Source organism: Agelaius phoeniceus, chromosome Z (assembly GCF_051311805.1).
Source record: "Agelaius phoeniceus isolate bAgePho1 chromosome Z, bAgePho1.hap1, whole genome shotgun sequence".
Classification (NCBI taxonomy): Eukaryota; Metazoa; Chordata; class Aves; order Passeriformes; family Icteridae; genus Agelaius; species Agelaius phoeniceus.
This window is the reverse complement of record NC_135303.1, coordinates 24,563,787-24,579,666: the sequence shown is the minus strand read 5'-3', so window position 1 is coordinate 24,579,666 and position 15,880 is coordinate 24,563,787. Positions and strand designations below refer to the sequence as shown.

At 39.1% G+C, this 15,880-nt stretch overlaps 1 protein-coding gene across 1 annotated transcript in view; it reads left to right on the top strand.

The window, feature by feature from the left end:
• The window catches only part of RORB (RAR related orphan receptor B), a 138,037-nt gene that overhangs the window by 112,688 nt on the left and 9,469 nt on the right, over positions 1 to 15,880 (top strand). Inside the window, exons 5-9 of the mRNA XM_077171407.1 lie at positions 6,434 to 6,555; positions 7,823 to 7,955; positions 10,054 to 10,161; positions 11,305 to 11,415; positions 15,455 to 15,567. Coding sequence (XP_077027522.1) covers positions 6,434 to 6,555; positions 7,823 to 7,955; positions 10,054 to 10,161; positions 11,305 to 11,415; positions 15,455 to 15,567 — 587 coding nt within the window. The remainder of the gene's footprint in view (positions 1 to 6,433; positions 6,556 to 7,822; positions 7,956 to 10,053; positions 10,162 to 11,304; positions 11,416 to 15,454; positions 15,568 to 15,880) is intronic.

Here is a 15,880-nt window from a genome sequence, read left to right as displayed (position 1 = left end):
TTGCCAGTTAAATGTCTTCTAATTTTTTGCTAAATTGGCTGAGTCCCAGAAGAATTATCACTAACTAGAGACCATTAAGCATTTATAAAAATCCTCTAGGATCTAACAGAATTCTAGCTCCATCCACTAGTTTCCTTAAGATAAGGACTTCATTCCATTGTATTGTCATTTCTATTAATTTATTAGCATTTTTTAGAAAGGCAAACGAAGCACTGATTTACTTTGAAGGAGAGAGACAAAATAGAGAATTCACACAAGTAACTTTTACTCTTTGTGGACTCCATTTGTGATGTTAAACATGCAAGAACTTAAGCATAAAGTAAATGTTATTCCTGAACTAAATTCTAGCACTTCTAGTCTCATATGAGTGTTTTTATGTTTCATACTATCTTCCTAGGCCGCATATTGTGTAGTGTTGCAAATTTATTAAGCAAATAGGGATTATGAAACTAGCTTGTTTTTTAAAGGGAAATACTTTCTTGTGTTATGGCATTGAGAATGCCACAGACAGATGGAAACTGGAACGAGCTTTTTACAACCACTTTCAGGAAAAAATGTTGCTGTTTGTCTAAAAAAAAAAAATCAAACTTTTCATCCAGTTCATGTAAAAAAAACAAGAACCTATTATTCATGTTTTACAGCAACCACTGAGGTATTTTTACTTTATTAGCTCTGTCACTGTCTCTACAACTGTCAAAGAATTTAGGAATAATCTGAATTCAATGATTCAGTTTTCAAAAATTTTCATTTTGTAGTCATAATATCCTTGAATTAGCATACAAAAAAGTGTTGATCCAATGCTATCTTGGTAAGTTTTTAGGTCCTAGAACAGAGATTTTATTTAGAGTGCCTGGCTGGAGTTTTGTTATGTATGCTTACAGCAGCCAGCCAAAGCTGTGATGTTACTGCAGCATTAATTCAAAGTGGATCCCTACAAGAGCTCAACTTAGGATATAAGCTGAGATAAGCTCTTGGTTACCCAACTGGATCCTGCGGGTAAGTGGCAAATTAAAGATTCATTATTCATTTTAATTGAAGAAGATTATCAGTGTTTTAGAAGGCAAACTTCAAAGTTTTTCAGTTCCCTGTGCAAAAGAAGGGAACGCTGAGAAAAACTAGAGGGTCTCCTGAGAAAAGAGACACAAATGAAAGAACTAAGGAGCCTGTAGGAAACAAATGCTGCTGTAGATAAGTTCCACTTAGCAGGCCAAATTCACAACTGGTGAATGTTGTGTGCACTCCATGGATTACATCCATCCCCACCAGCATTGTACTTGACCTCAAGTTGGATTTTTTTCTCCACTATTGTAGTTGGAGATCTCTGAATTTTGCAAGAAAGTGCCTGAAAAAGGCAGTACTGATTTATCAGCTGATGGTAGATCCCTGTGGGTCTGTGGTATGCCGATTTTGATTGCTGTCTAGGTTGCAGTGTTCAGTTTTCTGTGTGTACTTGTATTTAAGCAATTCCTACTCTACCAATAATGTTTGAGCAATTGGTAGTCTTTGAAAAGTGCCTTTTGAGGGGTAACTCCTGAAATCTAAAATAGGAAACTACAGCAGGAGAAAAAGAAAAAGGAGGGGGCTGGGGCAGGGGGAAGCCTGCCAGAGCAAACAAAACTGGAAACAGAAAGTCCCAAGTTTATGTGCTGTTGTTCTTCTCTTGAAGCATATGCTTTTGGCCTGTTGTTGATGAAATAGGGCTTTTGCAGTCTTTCTGTCTCTCCAGTCCTTCTGTCAGGGCTGTGCAATGATTCTTTAGTTACTCTGCAGCACCACTGAAGTGAAGCAGCAGTCTCAGACACTTGAGCTCCTACAAGTTTTGGAGAAGTGACTACTCAGTAGGCAAAGGAGACGGACAGCTTTAGGGAAAGGAGGAAGCCACAGCCCAGTCCCATGTTCAGCCGCGAGGGCGATGGCTGATGCCCAGTGACACTGAGCAGAGTGGTCCCTTGTGCACTCACGTGGTGCCTGTTACCCACCCTGACCAGGGACCAGGGATGTTACCCACCCCAACACCAGGGACAGAAGGGCACAGGGGAGGGGCAGGTGATATTTGATGCATCTGAAGGCATCCAAGTTTGTTGCACTAACTTCTCTGCATAGCTTACTTCACTGGGCAATCCTCACAGAATCAAGTCTCTTGATTCTGTCTTCTGTTTTAGGTAGGCTAGGACAAATGTAAAAACCATTTCTTTTCATGAAACAGCATGGATCTCTCGTGGTCCTCTTCAGCTTCATGATGTACAATTTTCAGTTTTTTCTGAACATCTCCTACTATACATTGAACTTTTCTATATTTTTAACTGCTGCATTGTAAATTCCAATTAAATAATCCACCCATGGGTCTGGCACCTCTCAAGGCCTCACCAGGCCCTGCTACAGGAAGGGCAGCATGCCCTATGCTGCGTGGACTGGGGACCAGCCTGACCTCTCAGGTGTCTGCTCTCCAGCCATGCCAAAAAAACCATCTGGATTTCCTTGTCCTCTAAGAACAGATGAGGCTGTACAGCTAGAATAGTGGGCCATTATAGAAAGTCAGTCAGAGACGTGCAGGACAGTAATGAAATGTAAGTGGACACCCCATGATGTATTTTGTTTGAGTGTTTCTGTTTTTTGCAACTGTTGGTTACAATTATTGACAATTTCCTTGATTGAGTATGTTGTTTCTGGTTTATCTCTCTGGAAGCAAATACTTCTTTCTAGATTTTTTTTTCAATGAAGCAGAGCATTTTTAGAAAAATTGTTTGCTTTTCAAGAAAAAATGTTAAGCTACCAATACTAAGAAAACTATAGAATGAAGCTGCCTAATACAAATGCTTCCCAACCCAGTGTATACCAGAGTTTGGATACTAGGAACATTATTTTCTGGGGACCATGCTTCCCAGACAAAGTAAATCCGCTCGGAAATGCTGTGATTTTTATGTATCAAGTGATCCAGATAGGAGATTTAGCTCTAATGTAATAAACCCAGTATTTGGGCAAAAGGGGAGGAGTAAAGCACCTCGTCTACATTTGTGTTTACCTATGTGGCAGATAGATAAGCTTTACAAATCCTGCCATTTACAGGCTGGTGGTGTACTGTCATCCTGGCTCAGGGATTCTTTTCATTAGAAATACTAATTTTCACTCAATAGTTGGAGCAGTTGGTCCTTAGAAAATAAGATGTTGCAGACTTTGATTCTCACACCCGTGTGGCCAGAATAATCTCTTTTGCTTTCCCTTTCATATAGCAAACCTACTGTAACTTATGTAAAATGGGAGCTGACCATATTTCAAGTAGAAATGCAGCTCACATTGAAGTCACAAGAACAGAGTTGTCTTTTGTAGTTCCTGGAATTCATCCAAACAGGATTTCTAGTTGTGTACATGCAGTTACCCAGTGATAGGGGACCCTTGAAATCTATGGCCCAAGATTTTTGAAAACAAAATCTACTGAAAGTCAAGACTTGATATGTGAAGTAATTGCAGTGGACTCCTCTAGCCTGGAGAACATAGCTATTTATTAGATTATAACCCCTGCTGGGTACCTCCACAGGCTTTGGACCTCTGCATCAGGACAGTATGTCTCTTCCTGTTGTGTGTAGATATTCTCTTGTTTTCCCCATTGTCCATTTTTTCTAATTCTATTAGAGAACTAACCTGTTGAACTTGGTGGTCAGCTTATTTCAGAGCTGCCAGGTCTCCCAGAAATTCATATCTTTTGGGTACAGGACTGTACCTGCAATAGGACATTTTTACATCAGATGTCATTTATATTGTTGCCAGTGGTTTAGGAATGCCATTCTCCTTGGGATTTGCCAAGATGTGCACTGGCTCCAACTTCAAAAAGTTGGAGTGGATTAGCAAAAAGATGCTAAAATCTGAAAATGTCAGGGTCAAAAACAAATGCTATGGTCTGTGGAACTCTTTAAGAGTGACATTCTTTGTTCTGCCTGTGTTGGATCTTCTGTTCCTGGACCATCTGAGAAGCCAAGACAGGTGTATACTTCTTTTCCTTTTTACATCATGTCAGCTCTGCCACCCAGCTGTAGGCTATATTTGCATAAAGCTCCTTCCAGGGACTCCAGCAGGGAGTGCAAGCAAGCAGCCTCCTCTGCTGAATGAGCAGTTCCCTTCTCCTCAGAGACCCCGTGTACCCTTTCCGTCACGCACTCAGCCTCGCCTAGCCTGCGGCACAAGGGTTTCAAGTCTGTCTTGCACCTGATTCCTCTTTGGATGTCAGCAGTCAGAGCTGCTGCTTGCTGCGATTGCCCCAGGCCTTTGCACATCTAAATGGGTTTTAATGTCAGCTCAGCATAAGCATAAGTGTGTAAGGAAAAGATGCATGGGGTAAAACACAGGATGCCATCCCTAGAAAGCTCTGCAGAGCTTCTCAGCTCTTCATTCCTCAGGTAAATACATAAATGCTAGGAAGAGGAGGGAAGCTGAGGAGCTTTGCAGCCATGTAGAACTGTTAATGGAATATATTTTGAAGTCAGTGAAATCAAAAGGTCTTGTTTTCAGAATGTTGACATCAGGTTACTTTATCTGATTAGAAATCTGTCTACGCAGTAATATGGAACTATGTGAGACATTTATTGCAAGAGAGATGCCCATTTATGTTCAAGATTTTTATTATAAAATGCAATACCTTTTTATTATAAAATGCAACACCTCAAAGGTTAAGACTTCCATCTAACCTTCTATAAAAGAACAGTGGGTAGATCACTCTGTTAATATGCATCCTTAGTTATCTATAGGCTGGAGTCAAGTCTTCCATTAGGAATCCTAAAGATAGTGTTGACCTGTAAAAGGACATCTGCACAAATTCAATTAAGCAGGTTTTATTTTTCCTATGCAAACCTACAACATTTTATCTTCAGCACCTTTCTACTGAGTCTCAGTTTATTAACTGTGAGTAGGACAGGCATCTGTCCTTCAAATAGCTCTCCTCTAGCAGTTTTTACAGGGACATGCACTTCTGCATTCTTTTTTCAGCTTCACTTCTTGCTGGTGTTTCTAAGTTCAGTCAGTTCAGGCCAAAGAAGCAGATTTATTTTGGAACTCCAGACTCCAGATCCCTACACTCTACGCAAACTGTTGAGGATCTGAACAAGTGAGCAATGGTATACCTAGGTCTTTCTATTTCCCATGCTCAGGTTTGGCTAATGCATTTTCAATGTCCTTTTCTCTTTTTTGACAAATGTTTTCTGTGCAATGCTGATTCTACTGCAAGTGCTTCAGCTTACTTCTGTGGCTTCAACTTTGTTCCTTTGTTTGGCTTAAGTAAAGTTTCCAGGCTGAAGCAATAAGTTTCATTAGATGTGTAGGACCCAAAGTTGGAAAATAGGAAATCATCAGTTTTCAGTAACATGTTTTATCACAACATTTCAACTCCTAATGCTAATGAATTTTTGCTGGAAGCTTTTGTGAATTTTTTTAATCCACTCAAGTGGCTTTAAGGGCAAAGGTTTGCTTTAAGATACTTGTCTAAGAAGTTTACTCATAGTTTCAGTGGGTTTCCAGGGCAACATTGAATGCTTTCCTTTCTGCTTGTATCCTGCATTCCATGTTGTGAAGTAGTTTCTAAGGCTGCAATTTCAGGACAGATTTAAGGTAGCTTAGTGCTGTGTGTGAGATTTACATCCTCCATCTTTCCTTCTAGACCCCAGGATACTAGTTTTAGCTTTTAACCCGTGCTAAAACCAGTCTCCATGTTCTTGCTCATCAAATTCAATCAGAAAATGATCCTGCTTAAAATTAACTTGAGAAAAAAGAGATCTGTTTACACTTCTTTTATGAGTCACACAGTGTTCAATGTAATGCAAATGTTCATGCCAAGTTCAAGCAGTCAGTCAATTTGAGAGACCTGGCAGCTCTCAAACATGCTGACCACTGAGTTCAGCAGATTAGTTCTTTTAGTAGAACTAGAAAGAAATGGGCAATGAGGAAAGAAAGCAAACACCTACACACAGCAGGAGGGGAGATACTGCCTTCATGCAGAGGTTGTGGCCTAAAGCCTGAAGGGGTACCCTGCTGGGTTGGTAATCAACAGCAGTGTTTCTTCTCTTCTCCAGGCTAGAAGAGTCCACCAGTTACTGCATAGGTTTGGGGCAGACAAAAGCAATTGGGTAAACAGGGTCTCCAAGTGAAATTTATTTAAACATATTAAATCACTTCCAGAATGAGGATTCTGTATAGTTTCACAAAAGTCATTGTTATTTTCATCTACAGATCCACTGTTTATCAAGATCATTTGGCTTTGGGTTGAATACTGAAACATTTTGCAATAATCAACTTCCAAATTAAAAACAAATGAGAAAGGTAGCATTGAAAAGAAAAGATTAATTTTCTTAAAGTGCATTTTCCAACACCTTCATTGTTTTCAACATTTTGCTGTTGCAGATCACTATTCACTGTTTCATGCAAGCTATTTTTATTCTCTTTTTCACAGATCGAATTGCACAGAATATCATTAAGTCTCATTTGGAGACATGTCAATATACAATGGAGGAATTACATCAGCTAGCGTGGCAGACCCACACATATGAAGAAATAAAGGTTTACCAGAGCAAGGTACAACCCTGTAATATGCGTTATCTTCTGCTTGAAATTGTTAACAGAGTAATTTATTTGGCAAGAATACACTGATGAGTTTTGTACAGGTCACAATACACTTTTCACTTTCTTTGGGGAACTGGTTACTGAGAGCAAAGCAGTGACACTTCATAAAAAGAAGCAGCAGCTTTCCAGCATATTGGGCTCTTTGTAATGTTAAAGCTTAGATATGGTCATAGAATCCAGTTTTCTGTGCTTGTTGTTACAGATCTAAACCTCATGCACAAATTCTGTTAATTTCATGTGATTATTATTGGATCCTCTGTTATAAGGATTTTAAGAAAATTAGCCAACATAAACCTCAATTCCTTGTAATTTTGAAAACACATCTGTTTTTTAAGTGAATAACAAACACCTGTCACTTACAACAGTAGATAATAACAAGCTGAAAGTACTCCTTAAATTGAAGCTTTTTAATATTGGGTGGAAAAATGATCTCATTACACTACATGTTTTTCTATTCCTGCAATTCTCAGGTAAAGTTCAGTCTATTTTCCCTGTCACGTCCCCAGATGTAGTAGAGTCAGCAGAAACCTCTGTGCCTCTTGCACTGGCTTCATTGGTGATGGGTCTGCAGTCAAACTTCAGTTGGCACATTAGCTGGTCATGTAAGACACAGGAGAGACTCCAGCTTGTTCTTTGAAATCTGAGAGGCTATGCAGTATTTGCAGTAATAAAAACACACCACAGTTTGCAGAGCTGTGGCATGAAACCAGGAACATCCATTTATATTTACACACATGTGTGTGCAAGGAAAATGATTATCAGGAACTCCAAATTTTTATGTAATCTGTGTTCAGATACTTCAATTATATATTTTAAGTTTCTAACTAGGAAAAATAGTCTGTTGAATAAATTAATAGCATTGCACCATTTCTTGCCTAAGAGTGCTGTGGAATGTGTACATTTTTTGTGCCACTCTTTGTCTGTCCTGCACAAAAGCCAACATTAGAACCACATCTTAACAGTGTGCACTGCATTCTGCTCCTTTGAGGAAGCAATGCCAGAGTTCAGATGAGTAATGGCAATGGGGCAATGGCTTGTGAAAATAGCCTTCTAATGATAAGTGTTGGCTACCTAGACAAGAAGAGGGGCTGCTAGCTCTGCCTGGGTATGGGGTGGAGTGTGGGGAGTGCTGCTGTCTGCAAGGCCACCTGAATTACTTGATGCACTGATGTACCTGCTTGCTCACCGCTTTGCTTTTCCGTGTGTGTTTTCCTGGAAGACAAGAGAAGCTCTGTGGCAGCAGTGTGCCATTCAGATCACCCATGCTATCCAGTATGTGGTGGAGTTTGCAAAGCGCATAACAGGCTTCATGGAGCTCTGCCAGAATGACCAAATTCTCCTTCTTAAGTCAGGTGGGTAAACACCAGAGGCTTGAGACTAGTTTAGCACCCAGCACCCTAGAAATGCATTAACCTTGCTGTATTTTTCCACCTTAATAATGTTACTGCCATATGATCTCCTTCCCTCTACAGTCAGTTGTGGTTATTAAGTACACACACACACACACACACACAGACACACACACACACACACACAGACACACACACACACACAAAACCATTGCAAAAACTGCAGTCTTCAACATGACATGTGGTGGAAGGAGCCTGAAAATTGAGCTGGTTGAATCAGTCATCTGCCACCCTGTAAAATCCCCACTTGTCATTAACGAAACGAAGGCAAGCTCACTGGGGCCTGCCTCTGTGGTCATCTTTAATCTTTTTAATGAGACTACAGAAATATACTACAGCCAGTGCACAGGAGGGAAAATTCCTGCTGGTGCCAGTTGGTTTCAGAATAAATGAGAGCAGATTACAGCAGTGTGCTCCAGCCATGCTGTCTCTGCATGGCAGGTTTGCATGTGTGTGCATAAAGGCAAGGGGAAAAGGGCTTTCCTTTCATATCAAGGGACTCAGTAATTTCTGTCCTCCAAAAGAATCCTGACAAGATTTATCGTGACTGTGCAGTAACACTGCCAAGCCCAGAAGGACAAAATGGCATGACTAAGTGAGCCACAAGAACCATGACTGGTAATTAACTACATTTACCCTGTCATATCAGTTTCCTGCTCTGTCCATGTGTAAAAGCTAGGATGCTTATGAGGCAGCTTGTTAAAACTTAAGAAGTGCTTCTGTTTGGAGAGAGATCTCTTCACTAAGGCTGAAAGCCTGTGTGATTCAGCACTCCATACACAGAAATCACTGACTATTCTGAGTTGTAAGGGAACATTGAGGCCAGATTTTCTGTGAATAGCCCAAACAGAGATCAAATCCACAACCCTGGTGTTATTAACACCATACTCCAACCAAATGAGCTAACCTCAGTGGCAAAACCAGAATCACAGACTATTCTAAGTCTTGTAACACCCCACAAGCCTGGTGTTACAAGCACCATGACTGTGTCTTGGTGAGAGACTGGGCTCTGATGATGGACACAGCTGCAAAGGGAAGTGATACAGAGACACAGGGAACACACAGGCAACCTCCTAGAAAACGGGAGTTATAGCACAAAAACTAATTTTTTTTTAATCTTGTACTACTTTTGAAAATTCTGCAGATACCACTGTGCCCCCTGTGGTTAGCTTTGCCAGTCAAATGAAATTTCATTTGACTGGCAAAGCTAACCACACAACTGCACCTTCAGGAAAAGATTTATCTCACTCTACTGTTGGAAAACATTGCTAAGCTATAGCATATAAAAATATATGAAGTTTTATTTTCTCTTCTGCTGTTAATGCTGACCAGGAGTTAGAAAATGAGGACTTTTCTCTCAAAAGCATGTCTGCAGAAGAGTCCTCAGATTCAGGACTCATCTTACAGGAGATCTGTATTTAGTTAAGGGATCTTAAAATTCTTCCTTCCACTTTTCCAACTGCCTATTTTTGCAGTTGGAAATTAGAAGTGAAAAAAGTGTTTCTCTCTCTAGTCAACAACCAGTAAAAAAGAAAAAGAAAGACAAACAAGAAGTAAAACCTATTTAGGGGTGCTCTTGGCAGCACTTTAACTTGTACATTCTTTCTAAAAATGCTTTGTGATGTTCTCCCTCTCCAGCCAAAATAAGCTGGGATTTTTATATGCCTTGACCAAAGCTGCTTTTTGATATTAAAAAAAAAAAAAGTTTAATTATTAAAAAGAAGTTCCAATAAATGCCTAATTTTCAGGATAAAGTATTTCAAACTGAAATTATTTGCCCAAGATCTAAATTCAGATTCAGTCCAGGCTGCTAATTTTCTGCAAAAGGTGAAAAAGTCAACCTATAGAAAAGGTGGTTAGACTGGACCAGAAATGACCCCTTTCTATATTCAAAGCAGAGAGAAATACTTTTTTTCACCTTCATAGATGTATAATCTAGATGTCTTCAAAGAGTGATGACTTCGTAAATATCTTCTTGAGATTTCCTGTGCTCTGGTAGGCAATAATACCTGGTACCTTTGCTCTTTTTTCTGTCTGCTAGGCTGCTTGGAAGTGGTTTTGGTGAGAATGTGCCGTGCCTTCAACCCACTTAACAATACTGTTCTGTTTGAAGGAAAGTATGGAGGGATGCAAATGTTTAAAGCTTTGGGTATGTTGCTCTTCTTTTTTCAACCAATTGCAATGAGCCATATTGCAAGAAATTTGTTTTTATGAGAATTGTGATCCACAGTGGAAATCTCCAGTAAATGTTGAATCCCCAAGTCTCCAAATGCCTAGGTTGGAAGAGAAAAAGAAAAAGAAGGTGACTCCATTAGCTACTAGCAATGATAGGTGTTTTTCTCTAATAAAAGAGCACAGCAAGGGTTTCTTTGGTTTTTTTTTTTTTGCCTTCTGAAGTTTTGATGAGTCATGAGTTTATGGCAGGAGCCAAGCTGTTTATCTTCACTGTTCAGTTATGTTTGATGTATCAAATCCCTCCCAATAATTGTGTCCTGCAGAAGGCAATTTTAGCCCCAGCAATGAGGAGACTAAAATAATGAACCGGTACAACTTGCTGAAAATACTGTTTTGCCTAAAACTTTTAAGTAAGCTAATTTAGATTCATGCACTGAAAAAAATATTTGGTTTCTCAACATGATATTTAGTGCTACCTGAAATGTTAATAGTGAAGTGTTTGTGTTTTGTGCATCCATCAGACTGATACTATCAGAAATTGATACAGGACCAAACTCAAAGAGAAATACTGCCTTCAGATGCATATATTTATCATATATATTTTTTTCTTAGTGTGTATCATAAACATACTACTTTACAAGTTTAAAGCATTTATGAATTGGTTGATTTATTTTTATCTTTATGATGCTTTTGCAAATTTTAAAATTTGTACTTTTTGTAATTTGTAAAGTTTGTACTTTTTAAAAAGTACATAAACATTTGTACTGTTTATTAGTAAAATTATATATGAACGTTATTTAGGGCTGGTCTTTCCTCCTGTTTAGGTTTAATACCTGTTTAGAAATACCAATTCTTTCCTCAGATCAAGGGAAAAGAGTACTCTCTCCTTAGATGTCTGTGCAATTTTTGTACTTGATCCTAATTCTTGGTATTTTTTTTTTTTGCTTCAATGTACGCTTTAGTGCCATTTTCAGGTTCGGTGGAATTTCAGTAGTTAATAAAAAGCACTTACTTTAGCAGTACAGAAATTCAGGAACAACTTTTTCTGACACCCAAACAATCCCTGGAGGTTAAAGAGCTGACTTCTAGCATTGGTTTTGTTCTCTTTGGTCTGCAGGTTCTGATGATCTGGTAAATGAAGCATTTGACTTTGCAAAGAATTTATGTTCCTTACAGCTGACTGAGGAGGAGATTGCCTTGTTTTCATCTGCTGTTCTGATATCACCAGGTAATTTTTCATTCCAAACACTGATTTTTTTTTGCTCTTTATCCACCTCTGTTTCTACATACTTAAATAGCTGTTTAAGCTGCATCAAATAATGTTAAGCAATGTATTAAGCAGTGGAAGAATGCCTGAATTACCCAAATATACCATCAGGAATTACATATACTTGAGGTAGATCCTAAGTGTAACAAACATGGAGCAGGATTGTGCAGACAAGAAATGCAGGCTGACCTTCCTCCAGGCCATGTCAAAAGAAGCATGTTACTCAAGAGGTACATATTTCTCTTAGCTTTTTCAGGGAGCAAAAAATCACCACCCTGAGCAGGTTATATAGTCCATAACTATGATGGGCTTTTTTCTTGGGAATGAGAATTCAAACAGTAAAAATTGGTGATCAGTCCTGTCTGAACTTAGTTCCAGGTGAGAGGTAGTGATTAGAAGTGCAACATGCTCTTTTTCATGTATTCATATATCATAACTCTACATAGGCAAGTATGCATTTGAGGGAGTGATGGCTGGCTAACCACAGAGGAAGTCTGTTTTGTGATTTAAGTTGGCTCAGAAGGTGGATCTAGTATACAAGCTCACAGTTTAGTGTGGGATTTTTAAATATGCCTCAGGGAATATAGATACACATTTTCATCTGAGGCTAATCTCTTAAAATGCCTTACAATAACAACCACACCATGATATTTCAAACATTTTCCGCTGAAGACTTCTTCTCGGTCACCTTGCACTTTTGCACATCTGTGTTTGAGGTTATGTTAGTCAGAATTAGGCTATCACAGATGGTGTCAACACATTCATTCTCATTGTTAACAACACCTACTGAAAGGACTATACTTTTTTTTTCACGTGGAGCAGTTCTTGACACTGTCTGCTCCGAAGTGAAATAGTTGAGCCAGTGACTCTTCACAGGGTTACGCCAAAATATTGGACCTACAACCCTCCAAACATTGACGATTTCCACCTCAAAGGTGTCCCAGCTGTGTGCAGGCATGAGAGCTGCCTCTGCACCACCCCCCAGATGTCCTGACTTTCTCTGGATCAGCAATGTCTCTGCCTATCATTCCTCTCGCAGTCTGAAAAGATCAAAGATGGGTGGGTGGCAGAGGGTGCTAGCTGGAAAAATTAGGTGGAATAAAAATTCTGATTAATTTCTGCAGTTCTGCATACATCCCTTTAGTTTGCAAGCCAGAGAATACATGCAACATCTCCTATTGCTTTAGCTAAAAAAAAAAAAAAAAAAATTTAAAAGGACCAAAGGTGTTTGGTGCATGCAGACTGTAGTGTGTGAGCATGTGTAACTAGTCCTAAGACAGAGCAAGAAGGAAATTATGGGCTGCAGGAACAAGTGCATGAGTGAAAGCAATCTTTCTTCCATAAAAAACCTGTAATCCTTGATTGCCTAAAAAACTCCTGTTTCAGCTGGGCTGCTACATTTGAGGCGAGAAGACAGAGAAAATAGTCCAGAATGAACTGATACTGAAATGTGCCATTCATTTTCCTACCAAACCAATAACAGTAAACAATAGAAAAAGAAATATTTCCTTCCACACTTGAAGGTCTGGTTCCTTCACAATAAAGAGTTTCATCATGGGAACAAATTAAAAAATTTAAAAATAAAGCACTGCTTCACAGAAGTCCCTGCACCAGTCCTTTCATTGACTAATAAAAGCGTACAAAGATTCCGTATAGGAAGTACTCATATTCAGGTTTCTTTTCTGCAAAAGTCGCCACCTGAAAGGTGATTCGTGCAGCCTTCATCTCAGTGTTTAGGCCCCTTACAGAAACCAGAGTAGTCCACTGGGGGGTAAGGGCACCTGAGAAGGGTGTCCATGAGCAACATCCATCAGTAGTCTTGCAAAGGTTGCAAAGGCCAGTGTCTCATCCATCTACTTCAGAGCAGAAATCCGGATTTTCCATTTCACAATGAGCATAACCACACTGCTTGAAGGTGATTCTCTAGATTGACTTGTGATTTCAAAAGCTGAAATGTTGTACAAATCCAGTAAAGGCTGCAGAGGCATCTCCACCTTCAAACATACAAAAGAGGCACATGATAAGACAGGAACATGGCTGCTCCCTTGTGCCAATCCGTCTCCTGAGACTTTGACTTGGCATTTTCCTTCTTCCCATCTTCCTTTTGGCAAAAGCAGATCTTGTCTGTTTCTGAGCTGTCTCTCAACTTCCTTCTTACACTGTTCTCTAGCCTTTTGGACAGCATGCTTTTTGAAGACAGAGAAGTTCAAAACCCAAGAGGAAAACTACACTATTGAATCACTGCTTCTTGTGTCCTTTAAAGGTGGTCACTGATCTATTCACTTTTTCTTGCATTTCTGTGAATATAGCTAGAGTTACCTCTGAAATTCCAGCCAAATTTACAGATGGTGTTCAGGGGGTAGAAACCACATTTTGGGAGACAAAGTTAGCATCTGTTAAAAATTTTTACCTAGCTCTTGTCATGAATTTAAGAACTCTTGTGTAATATACAGCATGCTTCATGACAGGTGAGTGATGAACCTGTCCTTCAACCACTTCAGTCTATTTTTAACCTTATGCTAGTGAAGAAAGGTAAACCTTTAGGGATTGGTCTGTATGGTAAATGTTTCTAGCTCCAGTCTGCCACAATAGGCATTAATTTAGCATTATTTAAAGACCAGGTTTTGCAGTAGCATAAAGTTTAGCACCTAACCTCTGAAGTCTAAACATTACTGTGTGCTTATTGTGTAGAAAGTGCATGTGTTCTCAGCTAATTCTGTTTCCATGGCCACTGACGGCACAGGATCCCTTGGCTTACCTTCAGGGAACACAGTTCTCTAACGTTTACAAAATACTGTTTTCTTTTCCTGATCATCTGTTAAGTAGCTGAAGTTTGATTTTTTTCCTTTTCACAATACTTGACAACCAACTCTTTTAATACACCTCTCCCCAGAGACAGTCAGACAAATGGCAGAGTTGTGCTACTGCTGTGATAAAATGTCACTCGGTTCCAGCCTGTGTGGCATGTGTGTTCATTGAAGTGGTTAAATTAATTCATTTGTGTGACTTATTTTAATGATGGCAAATGGATGAAAGAAAAGTGAAAGGGGTTTTTCCTGAATTGTTCAATTTGTACATGAAGATTCATGCCTGTGATAAAAGAAGTTTTCCTATTTCCCTTATGAAAGCTAAAATCTATACCCAAGAATTGGTCTGGATTGAGGGAGAAAAAAATAGTTTGCAGTGTGGGAAAACAGAAGGTTCAGTGGTGCTGCAAGTACACTGCATTAATGGGTTTGGGCTGTCTTGGGGTCTGCTACTTCCCTTTCTGTGTGCTTTCTCCAGAACTTATGACTTTTGAAAATACAGATTGTAAGGACAACCTCCTGCAAGTGGGATTTGAGTCCAGTAGCAGCCATATAGGTTTTAAAACAACTGTGTAGCTGTTGTTCTTCCAGATTATCTTGCATTTTGTGTTGTTTAAGAGAACATTTTTAAATAATGAGAAACTTGCACTTTGCAATTCTTTTGAATTATTGAAAAAATTCTCACGAAGAAAGCCTTTTATTTTTATTTAGAATATATTTTTCTCAAAATATTAGTCTAGTAAATAATGAGATATAATAATATTTGAATAATTATCTTATTTTCAAAGAACTGTTTTGATCAGTAAGTTTATTATTTATGTATTAAGACACTGAGATAATGGGACATGTTTATCACCTAGCCAGTATGAAATTAGAACACTGATTGTACCAACAGAGAATAATAAAATGTTGAGCCATGTTTCATTTCTGTTCCCATCTTGATGCCTAGCATCCTGTTTTAAACAAATAAATGCAGAGCCAACACTGTGTTCCTGTATGTTTTGTATGTGTTAATTAAGTGCTCAGGTAACCCTTTAATGGGTTAAGACAGTTTGCCTCTGAAACCATGCGATGCAGTCCTTCCCTGTGAGATTTATCATTCCTGTGGATACTTGCCAGCACAGTACCCTGTATGCACCATGAGCATGCCCCACAACTGTGCATTCTTTAACTTTTATTTTCCTTTTTCTCAGATCGAGCCTGGTTAATAGAGCCAAGGAAGGTCCAGAAGCTTCAGGAAAAGATTTACTTTGCACTTCAACATGTTATTCAGAAGAACCATCTCGATGAGGAGACATTGACAAAGGTAAGTTCTTTAAACAAAATACCAAGCAGTCCTCAAGCATGACTCTTCTCTTTCTGCAGCCAGTTCTGTGTGTATTGCCACATTAATGTAAGCTAAAAGAAATGCACTGTGTTCTTGCCATGTGTAGAGGCTTGTCTGACTCTTGTCCCTGTTGCCTCTTACTCCATTTTTTGTTCAATATAACAGTAATTTTAATTCATACCCTATAAAGAATGTGACTGCCTTAAAAATGTGCTCCTTGAGGCTGTTCCTTGTCAGATGCATTTTTGGCCTGTGGCTGAAACTTTGGGGGCAGCTGTTTCTGCTGTTACAG